This window comes from Lepisma saccharinum, chromosome 4, assembly GCF_977018435.1.
Source record: "Lepisma saccharinum chromosome 4, izLepSacc3.1, whole genome shotgun sequence".
Taxonomy (NCBI): domain Eukaryota; kingdom Metazoa; phylum Arthropoda; class Insecta; order Zygentoma; family Lepismatidae; genus Lepisma; species Lepisma saccharinum.
The window spans coordinates 11,953,200-11,973,446 of record NC_139232.1 but is presented as its reverse complement, the minus strand read 5'-3'; the positions used below and the strand labels follow the sequence as shown (position 1 = coordinate 11,973,446).

General features: G+C 38.5%; 1 protein-coding gene across 9 annotated transcripts in view; it reads right to left on the bottom strand.

The window, feature by feature from the left end:
* The window catches only part of baz (par-3 family cell polarity regulator), a 459,446-nt gene that overhangs the window by 217,216 nt on the left and 221,983 nt on the right, over positions 1-20,247 (bottom strand). For 7 of the 9 annotated variants that reach the window (XM_083120309.1, XM_083120318.1, XM_083120317.1 and 4 more), the window contains exon 1: positions 294-711. The exons of the other annotated variants lie outside the window; for them this stretch is intronic. In XM_083120309.1, the coding sequence (XP_082976435.1) occupies positions 294-482 (189 nt within the window). In that variant the 5' untranslated portion in view covers positions 483-711. Of the gene's footprint in view, positions 1-293; positions 712-20,247 lie in introns of those variants that run through there. 9 annotated transcript variants of the gene reach the window in all.

Genomic DNA, 20,247 nt, shown 5'->3' with positions numbered 1-20,247 from the left:
CGTCGGGAGAGAGGGTCGAACTGACATTATTAATTTGAACTTATATCAAAGCCCCGGTTGGGATTCGAACCCTAGACCCCTGGCGTCGCAGTGCGCAGTGCTAACCACTTCGCCACGGAGGTTTGATAAAGTACAGAAAAACAGCTCTGCTGAAAATTCACTAATCTGGTGGATCGAGCAGAAAGAGTTCACAAAGTCAACGACCTGTTCTTCTGCAACACACATGCCCCTGGCTATCTGCGGTCCTGTCATGTCATCATCTTAACGTCTATCATGAAACAATTCACACTCACCTGTGTGTCTTTCTGCGGATATTTCAGGGTGGGAAGTTTCCTTTGATCCTGATAATTCCTAGCCACGGATTCTGCTAGTGACCTTTGCAATTTCTCAACACGGTACGTGTGTCTCCAGCCGAAAATCTGTGCCAACTTCTCCGCAACATCGGAGCATCGGGGTCCCACAGGTTGACAACTATCGAACATTTTCTTTCGCTCGACTTCCGACGAGGTAAAAAAACAACACCTTACATCACTCCTGTGGTCTACATTCAGGAAAACACACAACCTAGAAACACTACCCAATTGGTTGGTTTTTCGCACTTGATCTAGTCACAACAGATCCACAAGTTACAAAAACAAACTAACCACAACACACGTTGCCTTTTCGAGCTCGTATCGAATTCTTTCCATCGCGAAAACCTGCGCGTTTTGCTTTCACCCAAGCACGCGAAGAACTGTCAACTCTCGGTTAGCGATATGCCGTTGCAACAACTGCCGACGCTAGCGACATCATGCGGTGTGAGCGTAAAACTGAAGAACTTGAACTTTCTTCGTGCTACGCGTGTTGCATAACAGCAAATCCTAAGCCATTTACACACAAGGGGAAAATGGGGGAGGGAGTATTGTTACAATGTATTGTAATGTTAAATAGTAGTTTCATTAATATACGTAACTTGAATGAATCCGATCGGGAAAATTCAAAAATACAAAATCACCCACAAATCTACTTCCTGATTTTCTGCCATTTGCAAAGTTTATCTTTATTTTATCATCATAGCACGTAAACTATTACACTTCCATGTTTTTATTGTTGTAGATTGTAGCTCTTGAAATGAACTTTTACACAAATGATAAAAAGTCACGTATATGTGAATATACTCTGTGCGACCTTGAAATTACATTTTATCATGTCAGCAAGAAAATTCCATTCACAGTCCGCTACAGGAACGAAGTCGTTTGTACACAAATAAACGTGGATTTCCAAAAATATACGAAGTTGTAGGCTTATATTTGAGCTGTGGGGCTATGGTCAATAAAATATTCATGGGTCAAAGAACTAATTCTCAGAAATCACGTGCTTTTGTTGATATTGACATTGTTCTTGCAGTAATTGGACAACAGATGTTTTTTATATCTTCTAAAAAATATATCCGAAAGTTGCAGAACGCAAAAACTACCCTATTGAGTAATTCCCATGCAAAATTACTTTTGAAGTTTGAAGAATGAAAATTAATTATGAGTTTCCTTAATTTTCTGATTTCTTCTGTTTCTCCACTTTATAAATCTCTATTCTTCTGTTTTACTTCGTTGACGTAGAGCTACATTTATTTCTTTTAGTACATTTTAAAATTTACTTCCCTTACATTTCTCCGTTCTTTTCTTCTAGTACATCAGAAGTTTGCTCATTTAGGGAATTGCAATACTCACCACATATGTTCAGTAATTTCACATTTTCTCTCTTTCAATACCTTTCTTCTTCCCACACCCTTTACTACTTAACCTTTTCATTTGACGTTTTTCTGCCTACTACTTCATCTTTCTGTCTTTCCTCTTTCGTATTTATCTATTCTCCTATCTGTGTGCATCCATTTCATTGTTCAAGTGTTTTGCTATTTCCTTTGTATTTTACCGTTTTGGCTAGTTCTTTCTATTATTTCCGTAATTAATTTTGTACTTACTTTGTCTCTCGTTCCCTTTCCGAGACAGAAAGAATTGTTTCTTTCTTTCTTTTTTTGCTAAGTGAGGATGGGGCATACTGCAATATACAGGGAGATAGAGAGAGAGAAAGAAAAAATTTCTATTCCACCTCTTTCTATCTCCTATTTTCTCTACCTTCCTCTCTCTCTCTCTCCTTTTATTGCTCCCTTTCAATTCAGTTTTTTCAGTGCCTCTACTGCATTGCTTTGGGCATTTGCCCATCCCCTTGCCGGAGTGGTTAGCACAACGCACCACAACGCTAGGGTTCCAGGGATCGAATGCTGGCATGAACATGGTTGTTCATTGTTAGTGTCCCCTTCATCAATTTCATCATACCATCCTCATCGTCGCGATTAATCCAAAAGTGGCTGGAAAGCGACGCTAACTTACAAAAATCAAGTAAAATAAAATATTTTGTGCGTTTTTTAGATTGATTGATTTGATTGATTTAGTTTATTTTACTTCGCGTTTTGTGCCTCTTGGCTAATTTGCGAATATGGGGATGAGTGATGAAATTGATGAATGGGCATTCACAAACTAGCAAGCCCGAGCGGGATTCGAATCCGGGATCCTTGCCGTTGCAGCGCGATGTGCCCACAGGGTCCGGCTGTGTTTTTTACGGAACGTTTTCTTGGGCCTGTACGTGGATACATTGCCTGATTATTTTAGAAGATTTTAGTGCTATGAATTTGCCTCCTAGCTATATACACAGGAGCGAGCGACTGAAGTAGGAATGCAAACAAGAGGCCGCAAGCGGAAACTGAAGCAAAATACACAGTCACCTCAAAGTTGATTCGGTAACACATGAGGTTCGTGCGTAGAAATTCCTTGGGGAAAGTGGTTGTCCCTGAGCAGTTACGACACTTGACAAAAGCGACAAGACCTGTGACGTCAAAAGTCCCCACGGCGAAGAAGCTCTGCGAAATCAAACATTTACTTTTGTGTAAAATGCCACGCGGTGAGTCACGGATAAACATTTGGCTGCGAATTTTAAAACCATGCTGTGGAACGTGTATAAATGTGCGTGTAGTGCGTGCAATCCGGGCAATCTTAAAATGTAATTGGTGCACTTCTTAAAACTAACGGCAACGCCGCCCCGATAGATTGTTGGTTAGTTTCCGGTAGAGGCGAACCGGGCCCCACTTTCAACTGTAGGTCCAGTACCAATCAGTCTAGTGGACTTAAACTCTAACGAACTTCGTTCGAGAACTAGCATAAGGCTGTGGTTGCCTTTGAGGCATCGGACGTCAAGTACTGATTTATTAAACCCGATCGAGAAAACAAGCAAGGACTATTTAGAAGGGGTTTCAGGGCATCAGGATTCCCTTCCTGTCTTACCAAGTACTGAAATTAAGAAATAAAAATATTAGCCGATACCACTTTGAAAGACCAATATGGCGGAAAAGTATCGGTAGATGAATTCCAACCAATACTCTCCGATACCGATAGTATCGGCTCATCCCTAAAATATATGCTTGTACTATAGCATTTCCTCTATAATCAGAGTTATTTATTTCCGTCGAACTTACCCAAAGGCAAAGATTAGATTAGGATCATACGCAGGCCCATAGCAAGAATTTTATCTCTGGGGGGGGGGTCATTCCTAATCAGCAGTCGCCATCTAAAGGCGAAAAAGTGGGGGGGTGGAAGCCCTGAAGATGAATTTCTCAGTATATTACAACTTATTATACAAGATGTTTAAAGCTTGCTAAGGTAGTAAAATTAATTACCACTGTACACTATTTAAGTTAGATACTTGTAGGATTTCGGGGGGGGGCTTCAGGTCCCCGAGTCCTTCCTCTGGGCTACGTGCCTGACAGTACGTAAAACCTTTATACACAATACTTTATAACAATATGCATAAAATATAATTCCGGAACTTTTAAATCAACTTGACCCAATAAATACGTATTATTCTTTTAAAATATTTTTCATGTTTATTTCCTTACCGAGACAGTTGCCTTTATCAGGGTGGCTACAAACAAGCAGAAATGAAATTCTCTGACTTTTCCAGGTTTTCCAGGACAAAATTTACATTTTTCCCTGACAATTACAAACTAAACTAAATCGATGTTTTTGCAAATAGAAATAATAAACTCACACAGATCCACGTATGGTTTTGTTAAGTACCAATATTATCTTCTATGAAATTGACTTAATTTCTCTATTCGCTATGATTTGAATTCAAACTGCAAAATAGTGAATTTGGAAAATTATTACAATTCACAAGCTAGGGAAGGATTATGGAATTTTGTCATACGCAGTAAGTTTTAAAATAAAATACTTGATTATTTTTAAAGTTAAGACTAAATGAGATAAGAGTGAAGATTAAGATTAAGAAATGCAACTTGTAATTTATCAGTCTCCTTATACATTCTCAGTATTATATGTTGATATTTCCACTCAGGTTTGGAACCCTCTGCTTTCAAGAACCATGAGTGCGGACTCATTTTTCAATGCATAAAGCTACTTCTCTCTTCTCTGTAAAGCAAACAACTTAACTCTTGCATATAAGTGAAACAATTGAATCGAACAAAATAAAGTGTCATATTTCCTTACATTATCAATGGGATTTCTGCTTGAGTACAGTATATCCAAGTGAAGTACTGTGAAACTGACAACATGCAGTTATACCATTAATGCTGACGAAAAGAGTATGTAGGTATTAGAAATTTGACGCAAGGAATTTATAGAATTGCATTGTATAGGTACCTGATTTAGCTAACCACACATTAAAACAGGAACACTTTAATAATAAAAGCTTCTGAAAGTTCATATACGAGGGGCATCCTGAAAAAAGCTCCAATGGTGCCTATACGCAGCACTAGTGGTCGGAGAGCGACACACACACATGCAGGCAGGAAGAAGTGGCATGTAGCTGTAATCTGGTACAGTTGCAATGCAGCCAATTTAGGACAGTTCTAGGTTAAACATTTCAGCTCTCATACAGTCTCCCACCGACTGCGATGTAGCCTACATTGCACGCTCAGAATTGGCACAGAGCCACCTGCAATCGTGTGAGGTGTGCAGACTGGACGTCGTGAGTGATAGTAAGGTCAGACCATGGTGCAGACAATAAACGGAAGGCCAATCGAATGTGCACAACCCCATACAGCTGAGTACACACGGGCCCTTTGCATCACTTCAGGTGAAAGATCTTGGACCACTACTCCCTGTACAGCCGTGGCCTTGAATGTACCGACTTTCATCTCTTTGTTTAACTGAAGAGGTTTCTGGCAGGGCAAGGATTTGACAGCTACACTGCGGTAGAGATAGTTCCAGTCTTTGCTGTCAGACACACATAACATGGGCATACATGTCGTACCATGCTACGACAAATGCCAGAACAACGGTGGTGATTATGCCGAAAATTAGGTTAGGACTCACTGTTACTAATGCAATAAATTACAACTGATATTCTTATTTTATTTATGCCTAATAGGTAGGGACCTTGATATTTTGTTATTTTTTTTAAATTGGTGTATTTTCTTATTTTTTACTATACAGTGTTATTTTTCCCAAAATTCACATTTTCATTTTAGGGCATTTTCTGGCAAATATCTGAAATTATACCTTCATGGTGTTTTTAAACTACTGTTTCAAATTGTAAGTCACATGGCCTACGCCTCTTCGTGAGAGTTTGATATCTTGAAAGTTATTTTGGTAAAGTTATTTTCCATGCCCCTTTTTTAATTTTAAGGTAAGGATTTTAGATAATGGAATTTTCCCCGTATGTACTGAAGGGTGCATATGACCATAAGTGGCGAAGCACCCAAAAAATTAAAATCAATCAATCTCACGTGACAGATACCGATATATTATGGCACCAAAAATTGGCATTATATTTTTTTGACTTGTTAGTGTTACGTTTCCCAAAATTCGCGTTTTTGTTTTAGAACATTTATCAGCCAAATATACCGAAATGTAATACTCCATTGTACTTTTAAACTTCTACTTAAAATAGTCAACTATCGGACGGCGCCACCAGCTCTTATCCCCTCCATCTGTTGACAAGTCCCCTTACTACTCCCGTACGGACAAGAAAAAAATGATAATTCAATGCATTTTCCACATAATATTTAGAGGCTTCACCTTTACTCCCCCGATGATATCATATGGTATCATCAGAGTAAGGTCGTACTCGCCCGAGGATACCATATGGTATCATGGTGCTGATTACGAAATGAATGTGCTTTTTGGTCCTTCATACTCTTATGTTTGGGTGGAAACTCACAGGTCTGGAGCAAGCCTCGGAAATTCATATTGATGACCAACCCCCCACCCCTCTCTGCAACATATCCATGGCACATTTCCGAACAGAGTTTCACATTTTCGCTCATTATTCAACTTGTATGGCACCCAGGAACATGAAACATGTTTCAATCTCTTTGGAAACGTCCATTCTTTGAAGAGAATACTAGCGTTTGCGCCTTCTCCCCAAAATAGCGGGAGAAGAGGAGGCAAACTTCAGATTTTTATGTTTTCTTCATTGAAATTCGGTGGTCGCGCATCCAAACCGCCCTTCCTCGGTTCGGCGTTCTGAATTATACACAGTTGCATGCTCTGATGTTTTAGCTGAAAAACAAAACTTATCCGAAGTAGATTGCTCCAATAATGCATAGTACCCGAGTTATAACAAGTTTCCTCCAAAAATGCTAATTACCTATTTTTCGTAAAAAAAAATAATAATCACATTTTGGCTTATTATTCAACTTGAATGGCACCCAAGAACATGAAACATGTTACGTTCTCTTGCAAAATGTCCATTCTTTGAGAATAATACTAAATTTCGCGCCATCTCCCCAAAATAGCGGGAGAAGAGGGTGCAAACTCCAGATTTTTATGTTTTTTCCATTGAAATTCGGGGGTCGCGTCCCCCAAATCCCTTTCCTCGGTTCGGCGTTCTGAATTGTACACGATTGCATGCTCTGATGTTTTAGCTGCAAAACAAAACTTATTCGAAGTAGGTTGCTCCCATAGTGCCAGAGTTATAACAATTTTCTGAGCAATATGCAAATTACCTATTTTTCGTAAAAAACAGTTTCACATTTTGGCTTATTATTCAACTTGTATGGCACCCAAAAACATGAAACGTGTTTTATTCTATTTGGAAACGTCCATTCTTTGAAGAGAATACTAAGGTTTGCGCCTTCTACAAACAATAGCTGGAGATGAGGGGGCAAACTCCAGATTTTTATGGGATTTTTTCTTTGAAATTCGGGGGTCGTGCCCACCCAAGCCCCTCTTCCTCGGTCCGGCGTTCTGAATTGTACACGGTTGCATGCTCTGATGTTCTAGCAGCAAAACAAAACTTATCCGAAGTAGACTCCTCCCATAGTGCAGAGTTATAACAATTTGTCTCCAAAAATGCAAATTACCTATTTTTCGTAAAAAGAAATCACATTTTGGCTTATTATTCACCTTGTATGGCACCCAAGAACATGAAACATTTTACGTTCTCTTGCGAAATGTCCATTCTTTGAAAAGAATACTAAAGTTCGCGCCTTCTCCCCAAAATAGCGGGGGAAGAAGGGGTAAACTCCAGATTTTTATGTTTTTTCAATTGAAATTCGGGGGTCGCGCCCCCAAACCCTCCTTCCTAGGTTCGGCGTTTTGAATTGTACACTGTTACATGCTCTGATGTTTTAGCTGCAAAACAAAACTTATCCGAAGTAGATTGCTCCCATAGTGCCCGAGTTATAACAATTTTCCTTCAAATTGGCTTATTATTCAACTTGTATGGCACCCAAGAACATGAAACATGTTTCATTCTCTTGAGAAATGTCCATTCTTTGAAAACAATACTAAAGTTTGCGCCTTCTCCCCAAAATAGCGGGAGAAGAGGAGCAAACTCCACATTTTTGTCATTTTCCATTGAAATTCGAGGGACGTGCCCCCCCCCCCCCCCAAGCCTCCCTTCCTCGGTCCGGTGTTGTGAATTGTACACGGTTGCATGCGCTGATGTTTTAGCTGAAAAACAAAAGTTATCCGAAGTAGATTGCTCACATAGTGCCCGAGTTATAACAATTTTCCTCTAAAGAGTGTTCGAATTTAAAATTCCCGCCGAGAAGCCCGGGTGAGAGAAAGATCTCTCTCTCTCCTCCTGACATCACTGGTTTCTGACGCCGTGGTTGTGTTGCGCATAAAAGGGGCCTAAACGTTGAGGCCGAAACTTACGAACGAGATATCCTGTTCCCGTGCAGAGTTCCATAAGGATATCTTTAAATAAATAAAAAAAATTAAAAAAAGTCAATGAAGACGAAATTCCCTGACATTTCCCTGACTTTTTTGACACCTCAAATTCCCTGACTTTTCCCGGTTTTCCAGGTTTTCCAGGTCTGTCGCCACCCTGCTTTATGCAAATTTTCGCGATACCAAAATGCTGATAGGCTAACCGGGACTGGATCTACAGTTTTAAGGAGGGTTCGAATTGCCGTGCAGTGGGATCGAACCCGGGAACCATTCGATTACAAGGCGCCAGCGTCGCCACAACGCCGTCCTGTAAAAGTAGGGGAAACGTAAAAGTTGCAAATTGAATGCTCACGAAAGAAGCATCAAACGATCCCCACGGAAGATGCACAATGTGCAACCACCCGAATGCGAGACAAAACGTGTTTTCTCCCACCTGCCCGTGTGTCGGGCGATGCCCTGGTTAATAAATGGGACGCAGCCTCCATCGAGAGAAAACATGTGACGCAACCGTGGTCAATTGTGGAGGAACCAATTTCATGAAGCTACTGCACGGCAGGTGTCCTTGGCATTAAAGTAAATGTCCGTCTGTCCAAACAAGGTACTTTCTTTTCCCTTGCATTGCAATCAATCGTATAATGGCTTGTTATTCCAAGTAGCTGATCGCACGTGGCTACCAAGCACGGTGTCAAGGTTCCTGCTCGAATATATGTTTCAAAAGAAACAGGCATGTGATAATAATGTAGGGTTTTTCAAGTGCTGTGCGAAAAGGGAGCCTTACTCTTTATTTAGACCACAGTTCCTAAAGCGAACATGGGATATGATAAAATTAGTAGTGTGCAGTGGCGTGTCCAGGATTTTCGAAAAGGGTGGGGGTCGTAAACTTATTTTTAACCCTCACTTTGCCATCTTTTCCTGCCTTGGGCGTTTTTTTTTCTTCAGAAATACTGCGGCAAAGGGTATGAGGTTATGACCCCCTTCGACCCTCCTTGGGTACGCCACTGTTCTGAAAATTTGACTGGTTTACCGCAAAAATTCTTATTTATTGTATATATTTGTTATAGAAATAAGACAACAATACAGGAATGCAAGCAAAACAAATCCAGAAGTCTCACAACTTCAAATTTTCCTGCAATTTCTGAGTACATGAAAAAAGTTGGTTTACCGTAACATGGGAGAACAAACCACTGGATAAAATACAGAAAGAACAACAAAAAACAGTCAAACTTCCAGAAACTGGATCCTTTGCGAATTTCCACAGAAAAATATCACTCGTCTACAGTCTCCCACACAACGATGTCGGTTGAACCAAGGAAACTGCGGGCTGTCACTGCGAGTCAGTGCGTGCAGTGTTGCCACGTTTCACGTACATCTTTACTCCGTTGAACAAAAATCTGCATAAAATCAGTTTTGCAATGTGAACTAACAATGATAATGGATTTTAAAAACAAATGCAAAGAGCTTCAATACAAAATCAATATTGTATTTGTAGGACTGCCCAATACTAAGAAAAAGTTGTTTCGCTAAATTTATAAGAACGATTTTTTGACATATTTTAAAAATCTGAAAAATAAGAATTGTGTTCAAAACTTTTCTGCCTCCACCGTACTAAAATTTCATCATGATTGTACCAACAGTTTTTTTATTTTTTATTATTATTTATTTATTTCTTTTATAAATAGAATCTCAAATAGGGCGGTCGTTTGTGAAACACCAAAAAACCGGCACTTTTCTTTTTGTTCACACGATGATAAAATCACAAGGCACACTCGAAAATAATTTGGTTACCATAGATTAACGCAGAATTGAATGAGCTAAATTTTGATGTAACTCGTTTTTATGTAGGTGTACAGGTTAATTTTTATGTAGGTGTACTGGTTAATTTTTAAGTAGGTGTACTGGTTAATTTTTAATTGGAGTACAAACCCAAGTATCTACCGTGCGTTCATTTCGATCTGCAGCCGAGAGATCGGGAGAAGCGTGGCGGGCGGCGACAGTAAATGCGACTGGGAGATGAGACGACTTTAAATGTAGAAGGAATGGAAGAAGAATTGTAAGCAAATGGCCTTTAACAGTGTTGCCAGCTCAAAATGAGAATCCCCCTACCGGATATGACGTCACACGTGTATCTATGAACTTTTAAAGTTTCCGCAGGGAGGAGCTGAAAAGAAACTATGGAAAAACCTCTGCCAGGATGGATTGATATAGTAGAGTAAACAGTGGCGCAGGAACGTTTTTCATTTGGGGGGGTACAAAATTCAGCCTCCCATATATATATATATATATGTCCAATCAAGTGTCGCAATAATAATAATTAGGATAATTATATTTAATTAAATTAATATATTAATTAATTAAATATGTACATTAATTAATATTGTATTGTTATTATTACATGAATAGGTAAAATATAGTAAAAGAATAGAAATATAACAGCAAGTATTCATTATCTAGCGTACGTGTAGTTAAGATCGCCAAGATTTGCACAAAAACAACTGCTCTGGCAAGGAATTTAATGTCAGATAGAAAAAGAATTGAATATTTATTGAATAACAAAAAAAGGAGTTAGATCCAATTAACGAAAAGTAAAGTTCCTGATTAATATTTTATGGATATTATCATTAGTAGTGTGCATAAATCTTTGGAATCCTTGAAAGCCGTATGAGCCAAATTCCTTGCCTTCCAATAAGTTCAGCGGAGAAAACCATCGAGTATACAGGGTGGAGCAGAAATAACTCCCGGATTTAATTCGTGAATAACAAAGCAACGATAGATGTTATGAAAAATTGTATTTCACAGTTGGAAAGAACAAGGATTACCATTTTGTTTCCCATATGTACCGAGACAACTCCACGAACGCCCCTACTTTTTTGAGGAAGACGGCACGCAGTTAATGTAACGTCTGACCGTTATGTATGGATGTTACGCAACTTCCTGCAGCCGATATCGAACGAACGTGGCAAATTGGCTGTGTGGTTCCAACAGGATGGTGCCTCAGCACGCGTATCGATGAACGTGCTACGTGAAATGTTTCCAGGGCGTCTGATCTCACTTCGAAGTAACCTTCCATGGCCAACTCGTTCCCCCGAGCTCGCACCCTGCGACTTCTTTCTGTGGGAGTACCTGAAGTTTACCAAGGAAGGCCGAGGACAGCCAATGATCTGAAAGATGGTACCAGACAGGAAAGAGCGGCAATACCGACCAGACATGACTAGGAGGGTAATGCAGAACTTCAGGGCGAGACTTCAGAAATGCGTACACTGTGCAGATCGGCATTTAGACGATATCATTTTAAAACAAAGTCAACTATGTCACACAAAATGGTGACTTGTGGCAATTTTGACCAAAAAATAATTGGAACATTTTGTTCTTTGCAAATGTGCAATAAAATGGTAAACCTTGTTCTTTCCAACTGTGCAATAAAGTTTTGCATAACATCTATCGTTGCTTTGTTATTCACAAATGAAATCCGGGAGATATTTCTGCCGCACCCTAACTTGTAATTGTTACGCTGTTCAAGCATGGTATTGGCATTGATGGAAATTGAGTATAACAAATGCTAAACAATTATATTTTGATAAATTACTTTTACTACTTGGTAAGTCTTTCGGGGGGAAGGGGTCCGGACCCCCTCGACCCCCACAAAAACGTCCTTGATACCTAGGTATAATGTGAAGCCATGAGAAATATTCTCTTTTAGAACGGCACACACGAATGTCCTGTTATTTAATGCAAAATATGCATAAATATTTTACATTGTTTTTGTTAGAATTTAAGTTTTCAAAAAAAAAAAAAAAAAAACAGATTTTAAAATCAGATAACAATTCTGAAACATATAAGGCTAAGCTCTGGACCTCATTCTGGGCTTATTTGGATTTCACGGAATGGAAAATGAGGAGTGAGGGGGATCTTGAGCCACTCCAACCATTAATAATCATCTCCCACCCACTGGATATAGAAACTACATTATATAGAGTTCCACTTCCGATCCGTTCATTCTAATTTTAAAAGTCCCATAGCTACGCATAAAAATATCTTTAAACAATTTATGGCAGATGTGTACCACATCCAATGCCTTTTAGAAGCCATGTATTTGGTATTTTCTCAGACTTCTATAGGGCGTTGTATTAAAAAAGAAAAAAATGAGTTCAGATGGTTCCCAATCAACTCGTAAGAAGTCTAACTTTGAAATACTTGTGAAAAATTTGACAAATCATTTATTTGTAATATAATTAGCTGTACCTAATGCCGCTCTTCAAGTACTGAAAGTAATATCATTCGGTACATTTACAAAACCGAAATCTTTCAGCTCTCAGAAGTAGCAAGGAAAGCCATACGCTCAAAAGTTTATTCTTTCTTTTCAATTTTTGGTGGACAATGTGAAGAGCCGGCCAAGGTTTATTTTCGTATGTAGTGGTATTAAATGCAGATACATGCGTGTGTTTTAGGATGACATGTCAATTTCTCGTTTATGTGAAAAGGTAAACTTTAATGTAAGCAGATGCATGTGTGCGTCACAAAGAAAATCCAAAATACATTCCCACCTCGCCGGACTCCGTGGCGGAGGGGTTAGCATAGCGCGCTATGACGCCTGAGGTCCCAGGTTCGAATCCTGGTCTGCCCATGGGTGTTATTTTTGAGTGTCCATCAATTTCATCATATCATCATCACTCATCCTCATCTTCGCGATTAGCCAAAAGTGGCAGAAATGCGAAGTAAAATAAACCAAATCAATCAATCAAATATTCCCATTGTACTCCCAGATACCTTGTAAATCCAATCCAAAATCTACCAATAGAACCTGCAGTGAGTCTCATTTATCTCGTGCATTTATCAGACTAATGTAATTTTCTTACAATTTGACTTTAGAGTTTAACATAAAATGGCGTTGTGTTTGTGTTGCATTCGATATCACAATTAGATTTTAAGCAATTAATGTCCAATTATAAGTATACCTAATACATAGGTAAAAAATAGTCCCCCCTCTGATAAAATCGCAAATTGCACCCTGTTTAAATGTCTAGGAAAGATTTCATTTCACCTAGGAATCATATATCGCGATGCGCAGAGTCGAGAATTGTCACAGCCTCATCTCGTCTCCTGTGTGGTGAGGTCCTTCTCGTTCTTGTTTGTGCTTATTTTTCTTTCGGTTTCCACTCTGAAGTTATGAAAACTTATTCCAAATTCACCTCATTCTCAGATAGGCTAATCGGCACTCTATTTTTAAAAATATATATATATATCTTAATATATAGGTTTAAGTATAGTTTTCCCAACACCCTCTTACAAATTTATGAAAAATATGGGTGAGGTACAGGAGTGCATTGTAATCCCCCCACTCCCCAAGTTGGTCTGTCGTGTCTCGTCTCGTTCGTGTAAGTGTTCCGTTTCGGAAAATTCCATTATAAATATTCAAAAGAAAATAGGGTTAGTCATATACTCTTCTGATGAAGATTTGTATCTTATCTTCGAATCGACGCGACCACTGCTTTAGAAATGTGTACCCCCCCCCCCCCTTACGCAAAGCAGCAATCGTCTGCAGCGTAATTGCCTGAGAGTGAATCTGATTCCATCGTTCCACACACATTTTAAACAATTTTCATCTCCTTAAAGAGGTTTCCAAGAACATAGGTCAATGAACTAACTACTAGCAAGCACAATGTAGTATAATAAGTTTACAATTAAATGTTTTGAATTTCTGTGGTAAGAACTATAATGCTTAAAATTTATAAACAATAATACATTTTTTTTTGGGCGAATTGATAATTGGTAATTTTAACAGTAGCACCTTCCGTCTGCTGTCAAATTACCAAAGGGGGGTACAGGGGGTACAACCATCACCCCCTGAAACTCAAGGCCATTTCGGTCAACAACCTCCCCCTCGTGACGTAGGGACAGGCAGACCCTTGGGGGTCAAGGAAAGGAGGGTGAAAATTCTCCACACCCTGCAAAAATGCAACTTAGTTGAGCTTCTAGCTGTGTACTGTGAACGTGTGCTTTTACAGCTTGATGTGCATTCGCCTTACATTTAGTGTTTTAGTGGGGCTTTTTTTTGTTTTTTGTACAAGAAGTAAACTTTTGATGGTATCATGCCATTTCGTAGTTGTGTGCCATATTGTAAAAGCAATTACGACAATAAGTCAACAGTGACAACTATTTTCGTTTCCAAACCATCCAGAAAGCCGAGAAAAATGGATTAGAGCTATCCACAGGAAATATTTTTCACCAACAAAAGCTTCCAAGGTAATTTCAAGTAGCTAGTATTATATAAGATGCATGTTTTGTTTGAAATGGCGTTTTCAAGTTGCCTTTGTATACTCCTAAACAGCTAGCAATTCCTCTCCTTCGTTTAAAATTATTACATGAGTAATTAACTAGACAAGAATCTATGTTCTATTCATTCTTATAGACAATACTACTTTTCTCTAGACGTAGTTCTCTTTATGATATTCCTCCACTTGCACATACTTTACACTACATTATGCATAACTTCAATAAACGGAAACTCACCCTTGATATTTTTATCTCTTCTCTCTAATATTTTGTTGGGTAATAAATAAAGACAATCTAGAATAATTTTGTACTTTATAAAAATGCTACGTTGCTTTTCAGACTCTCTAGGTTAATCACGATGATGAGTACAAACAGTGAATTGATGAGATATATTTCATCTTCGCTTATGAAGACAAGGACAAGTCAAACTTTTCCGATTCGAAAAGAAACCGAGAACGAGACATTCATTTCAAACTCGTGGCGAAACCGAGAACGGCTCAACATTTTTGCAGTTCAATAAGAAACGGAGAACGAGACAAATAATTGCAATTCGAGATTAAACCGAGAGTGAAACATTGATTTTAAACTATCTCGATGCGAAACCGAGAAAGACATTCGAGAACGAAACAAACATTTTCACCTTAATAGGAAACCAAGAAAGGCATTCATTTCAAACTAGTAAAAAACCGAGAACGAGACAAACATTTTCAACTCGATACCAAACCGAGAAAAACGTTTCTTTCAAACTATGAAAAAACAGAGGACGAGACAAACATATTCACTCGATACGAAAGCTACATTCAATTCAATGTATGACAAAACCGAGAACAAGATACATTTTCATCTTAATACGAAACCGAGAAAGAAATATATTTCAAATTATGAAAAAACCGAGAACGAGACAAACATTAACTCTTAACGAAACCGAGAAAGACGTTCATTTCAAACTATGAAAAACCGAGAACGAGACAAACATTTTCAACTCGATACGAAACCGAGAAAGACATTCATTTCACACTACGAAAAACCGAGAACGAGACAAACATTTTCATCTCGATAGGAAACCGAGAAAGGCATTCATTTCAAACTATGAAAAACCGAGAACGAGACAAACATTTTCAACTCGATACGAAACCGAGAAAGACATTCATTTCACACTACGAAAAACCGAGAACGAGACAAACATTTTCAACTCGATACGAAACCGAGAAAGACATTCATTTCACACTACGAAAAACCGAGAACGAGACAAACATTTTCATCTCGATAGGAAACCGAGAAAGACGTTCATTTCAAACTATGAAAAACCGAGAACGAGACAAACATTTTCAACTCGATACGAAACCGAGAAAGACATTCATTTCACACTACGAAAAACCGAGAACGAGACAAACATTTTCATCTCGATAGGAAACCGAGAAAGACGTTCATTTCAAACTATGAAAAACCGAGAACGAGACAAACATTTTCAACTCGATACGAAACCGAGAAAGACATTCATTTCACACTACGAAAAACCGAGAACGAGACAAACATTTTCATCTCGATAGGAAACCGAGAAAGACGTTCATTTCAAACTATGAAAAACCGAGAACGAGACAAACATTTTCAACTCGATACGAAACCGAGAAAGACATTCATTTCACACTACGAAAAACCGAGAACGATACAAACATTTTCATCTCGATAGGAAACCGAGAAAGGCATTCATTTCAAACTGAAAAACCGAGAACGAGACAAACATTTTCAATTCGATACGAAACCGAGAAAGGCATTCATTTCAAACTATGAAAAACCGAGAACGAGACAAACATTTTCAACTCGATACGAAACCGAGAAAGACATTCATTTCACACTACGAAAAACCGAGAACGAGACAAACATTTTCAACTCGATACGAAACCGAGAAAGACATTCATTTCACACTACGAAAAACCGAGAACGAGACAAACATTTTCATCTCGATAGGAAACCGAGAAAGACGTTCATTTCAAACTATGAAAAACCGAGAACGAGACAAACATTTTCAATTCGATACGAAACCGAGAAAGGCATTCATTTCAAACTATGAAAAACCGAGAACGAGACAAACATTTTCATCTCGATAGGAAACCGAGAAAGACGTTCATTTCAAACTATGAAAAACCGAGAACGAGACAAACATTTTCATCTCGATAGGAAACCGAGAAAGGCATTCATTTCAAACTATGAAAAACCGAGAACGAGACAAACATTTTCATCTCGATAGGAAACCGAGAAAGACGTTCATTTCAAACTATGAAAAACCGAGAACGAGACAAACATTTTCAACTCGATACGAAACCGAGAAAGGCATTCATTTCAAACTGAAAAACCGAGAACGATACAAACATTTTCATCTCGATAGGAAACCGAGAAAGGCATTCATTTCAAACTGAAAAACCGAGAACGAGACAAACATTTTCAATTCGATACGAAACCGAGAAAGACATTCATTTCACACTACGAAAAACCGAGAACGAGACAAACATTTTCAACTCGATACGAAACCGAGAAAGACATTCATTTCACACTACGAAAAACCGAGAACGAGACAAACATTTTCATCTCGATAGGAAACCGAGAAAGGCATTCATTTCAAACTATGGAAAACCGAGAACGAGACAAACATTTTCAACTCGATACGAAACCGAGAAAGACATTCATTTCACACTACGAAAAACCGAGAACGAGACAAACATTTTCATCTCGATAGGAAACCGAGAAAGGCATTCATTTCAAACTATGGAAAACCGAGAACGAGACAAACATTTTCAATTCGATACGAAACCGAGAAAGGCATTCATTTCAAACTATGAAAAACCGAGAACGATACAAACATTTCCAGCTTGATACGATACCAAGAAAGACATTCCTATCAAACTATGAAAAAAAAAAGAGAATTTAACACGCTTTTGATGTAATTGTATCTTACTTACATTGTGTAATTGTGCTTGATTTTTGTGAGGGGCTGTTTAATTTAGGAGGGAGGAATCTTTGCGTTCAATTGCGTGAGATTATTCTGAAATTCTAACATTTTGCTTAGAGGCGATTTATTTTTTATTTAATCTGCTTAGTTTTGATGTTATTGTAGCTTACTTATATTATGTGTTTTTGCCAGCAAATTTGAGAATGAGCTCATGAAACTTATGTTCTTGGTGTTTTAATTTCCAGCAGACGTTTTGAGATAATGACATTTCAGAATGATTTTATTTTTTTTATTGTGATTTTAAAATTTTAAGTCGGTAGATGTAGATCTAAAATGACCTAATGGAATATAAAGTCAGCCAGGGCGGGTAAATCCATGTGACACATGAATGACTTGGTCAGTGAATAAGTTAGAGCCATGCATTGCAGCTAGGTTAAGAGAAGCTAGTAATTACACTGTGCATAATTTTCTGATCTTTAAAAACAAGGTTTTTCTGCCTGTTTGCTGCCTTTCCAGGTTAAATGTGTCAACGACAATGAATGAATAAATGTCCATGCCTTAACTTGTTTAAATTAATCGCTGACTGAAAATCTGTATATCCTCCTAAATTGTATCTATTAATATTTTTCTTTCGAATGCGTTTCAATGCTAAGGTCAAAATGCAAAAATTGTGCGTACATAAATGTAAATCACTACATTTGGAAGAAAAAATTAGATGTTCGAACTTCTCTAGTACAATGTATATATTACTTTATATTTTGGTATATTAAAATAATTGGTATTCAGCAGATTTGTATTACCTTATTTACTATTCTTGTTTAACAACATTCTGCTGAACATTACGTAGTAATTCTTTCCCGCTGTAGAAGCAATATTCGGAAATGCTGAGAATCGAACAGCTCTGGCTACTGCTGGAAGGGTCGGATCGGCGTGACGTCACGCGGCAAGGGAGTGGCCTTCTAGCTCTAGGGGGTGATGGTACAACTCGATTTACGGATTTAGGGAGGTACAGTACCCCCCCTTCAAAAATTTGCGGGGGTACAATGTACCCCTGTACCCCCCCGTTCCTGCGCCACTGAGAGTAAATGTTATTTCAGTAACATCTCTGGATGTTATGGACTTGTAGCTTTGGAGAGAGTCCCAATTCCCGAACCCTCCAATCGGCCAGCGAGCTGATGACGTCATCTCTATCCAGCACCTATCGCTAACACTCTTGCTCACGCTCTGAACTGTTGGTAGGCTGGCTAGCTAGAGGTGTTCCGAAAATAATATGACTAAGAGAAACACATTTTTGCACATACGTTTTATGCAACACACAAACGAACAAGATATGTTTGATTTCTTGTTTGGGGAATAAAATACGCGGTTGTATAATGAAAACAAGTTACAAGCAGTGAAAAAGTTACTAACTTGTTTACGTGTATTTATAATGGTTTGAAACTAGCAACAACATTTTGCAATCACTGAACCTTAGCATAGTTAAATATTCCTCTTACCAAACTGCAACTCCTAATAGATAAATATTCACCTTACCAAAGTTGAAAACCTTATAGTAAAATATTTATCTTACCAAACTGTTAAATATTCCTCTTACCAAAGTAGAAAACCTTTTCAGCAAGCTTACCTGTAAGAAAAGAAAAGAACTGTAAGAATTAAATTTATAAAGACGTCAATGGAAACAAATAAAAGTAAGAGAAATTCATTCACAAGCGATTCATGCCCGTTTCGCTCAGTACCGAAGATATGTGAGAGTAAAAATTCCCAATCGTATAGAGGCACGTGTCCTTTGCCTTTACGCCCCACCTACATATAATAGGTAATAAAATAAACTAACCTGATTATTTGACTTTTTACTTTCACATTACCCTTCACATCCAAACCATCTTTTATCTCGGCGAAACGGTACTTCCGTTCTGGCGCGGGTTATCACTTGGGTCAATAAAACAAGTTTTTCGGTACTGGGCGAAACGGGAAGACACGTTCACAAGCAATGCAAGACAAAATTCGAAATTAATCAATTGACCGATGCTTGTAGGTGGACGTTTAAGCTATCAGAACATGGGTGCTCTGAAGGTATTCTACAAGTTTCATATTACAGAATCTTGTTCTTCAGACCATTAACCTTTTATTCCAGCAAATACAAATGTGCGGTTTGTGAGACAGAACAAGGAGCCTGACCTATTTCAGTCATCATTTAATCAGAACGTCTTCCTCCGCGTCCTACAAGCCAGAAATTTGATATGCCTCTTCTACATTAACAATTGATCTTCCCCTATTGATGCATCTTTCCTTGAATGCCTGGGAAAAGCCGTTGTCGACAGAACGATTCTTCCCATTCAACTTTCAAAACAGTGGCTGACTGCTTGTGTCCACTGAACTACTTCGGGTCCCTTAAATATAAACAAGGGGAAGAAATCTCACGGCTGTAATTACAATTATACAATATTCTTGTCATGATCTGTAGCAAAAAATCTGTTAAGCAAAGAACTAATTACAGGAGACCGAGACGAGACTTGGCCCATGTGGAAGCCAACAGGGCCAGTGAAAAATACAATTCACGTTACTAGCCGATATGTTACTCTTCAGATTGCTTTTTAAGCCAGAAAACACACGTTAACAATGAGCAGTGCTTTCTGCCTTTCCTACCGTTCGGCCGTGCGATTCCAACTTTCATTTCCTCTCTTAAAATAAAAGAAATATTTTTCCAGAGAACAAGGAAACGTTCTTCAACCGGACATCCCGCACAAGATCCGAGAAAGTTGCAGAAAAGATGGGCAGGGCCTCGCAATGCAAACTGGGATATCGTCAGAATGTGAAATCATTGAAGACTGGTTGGGGAGGATGATCTTAATTTATTTACAC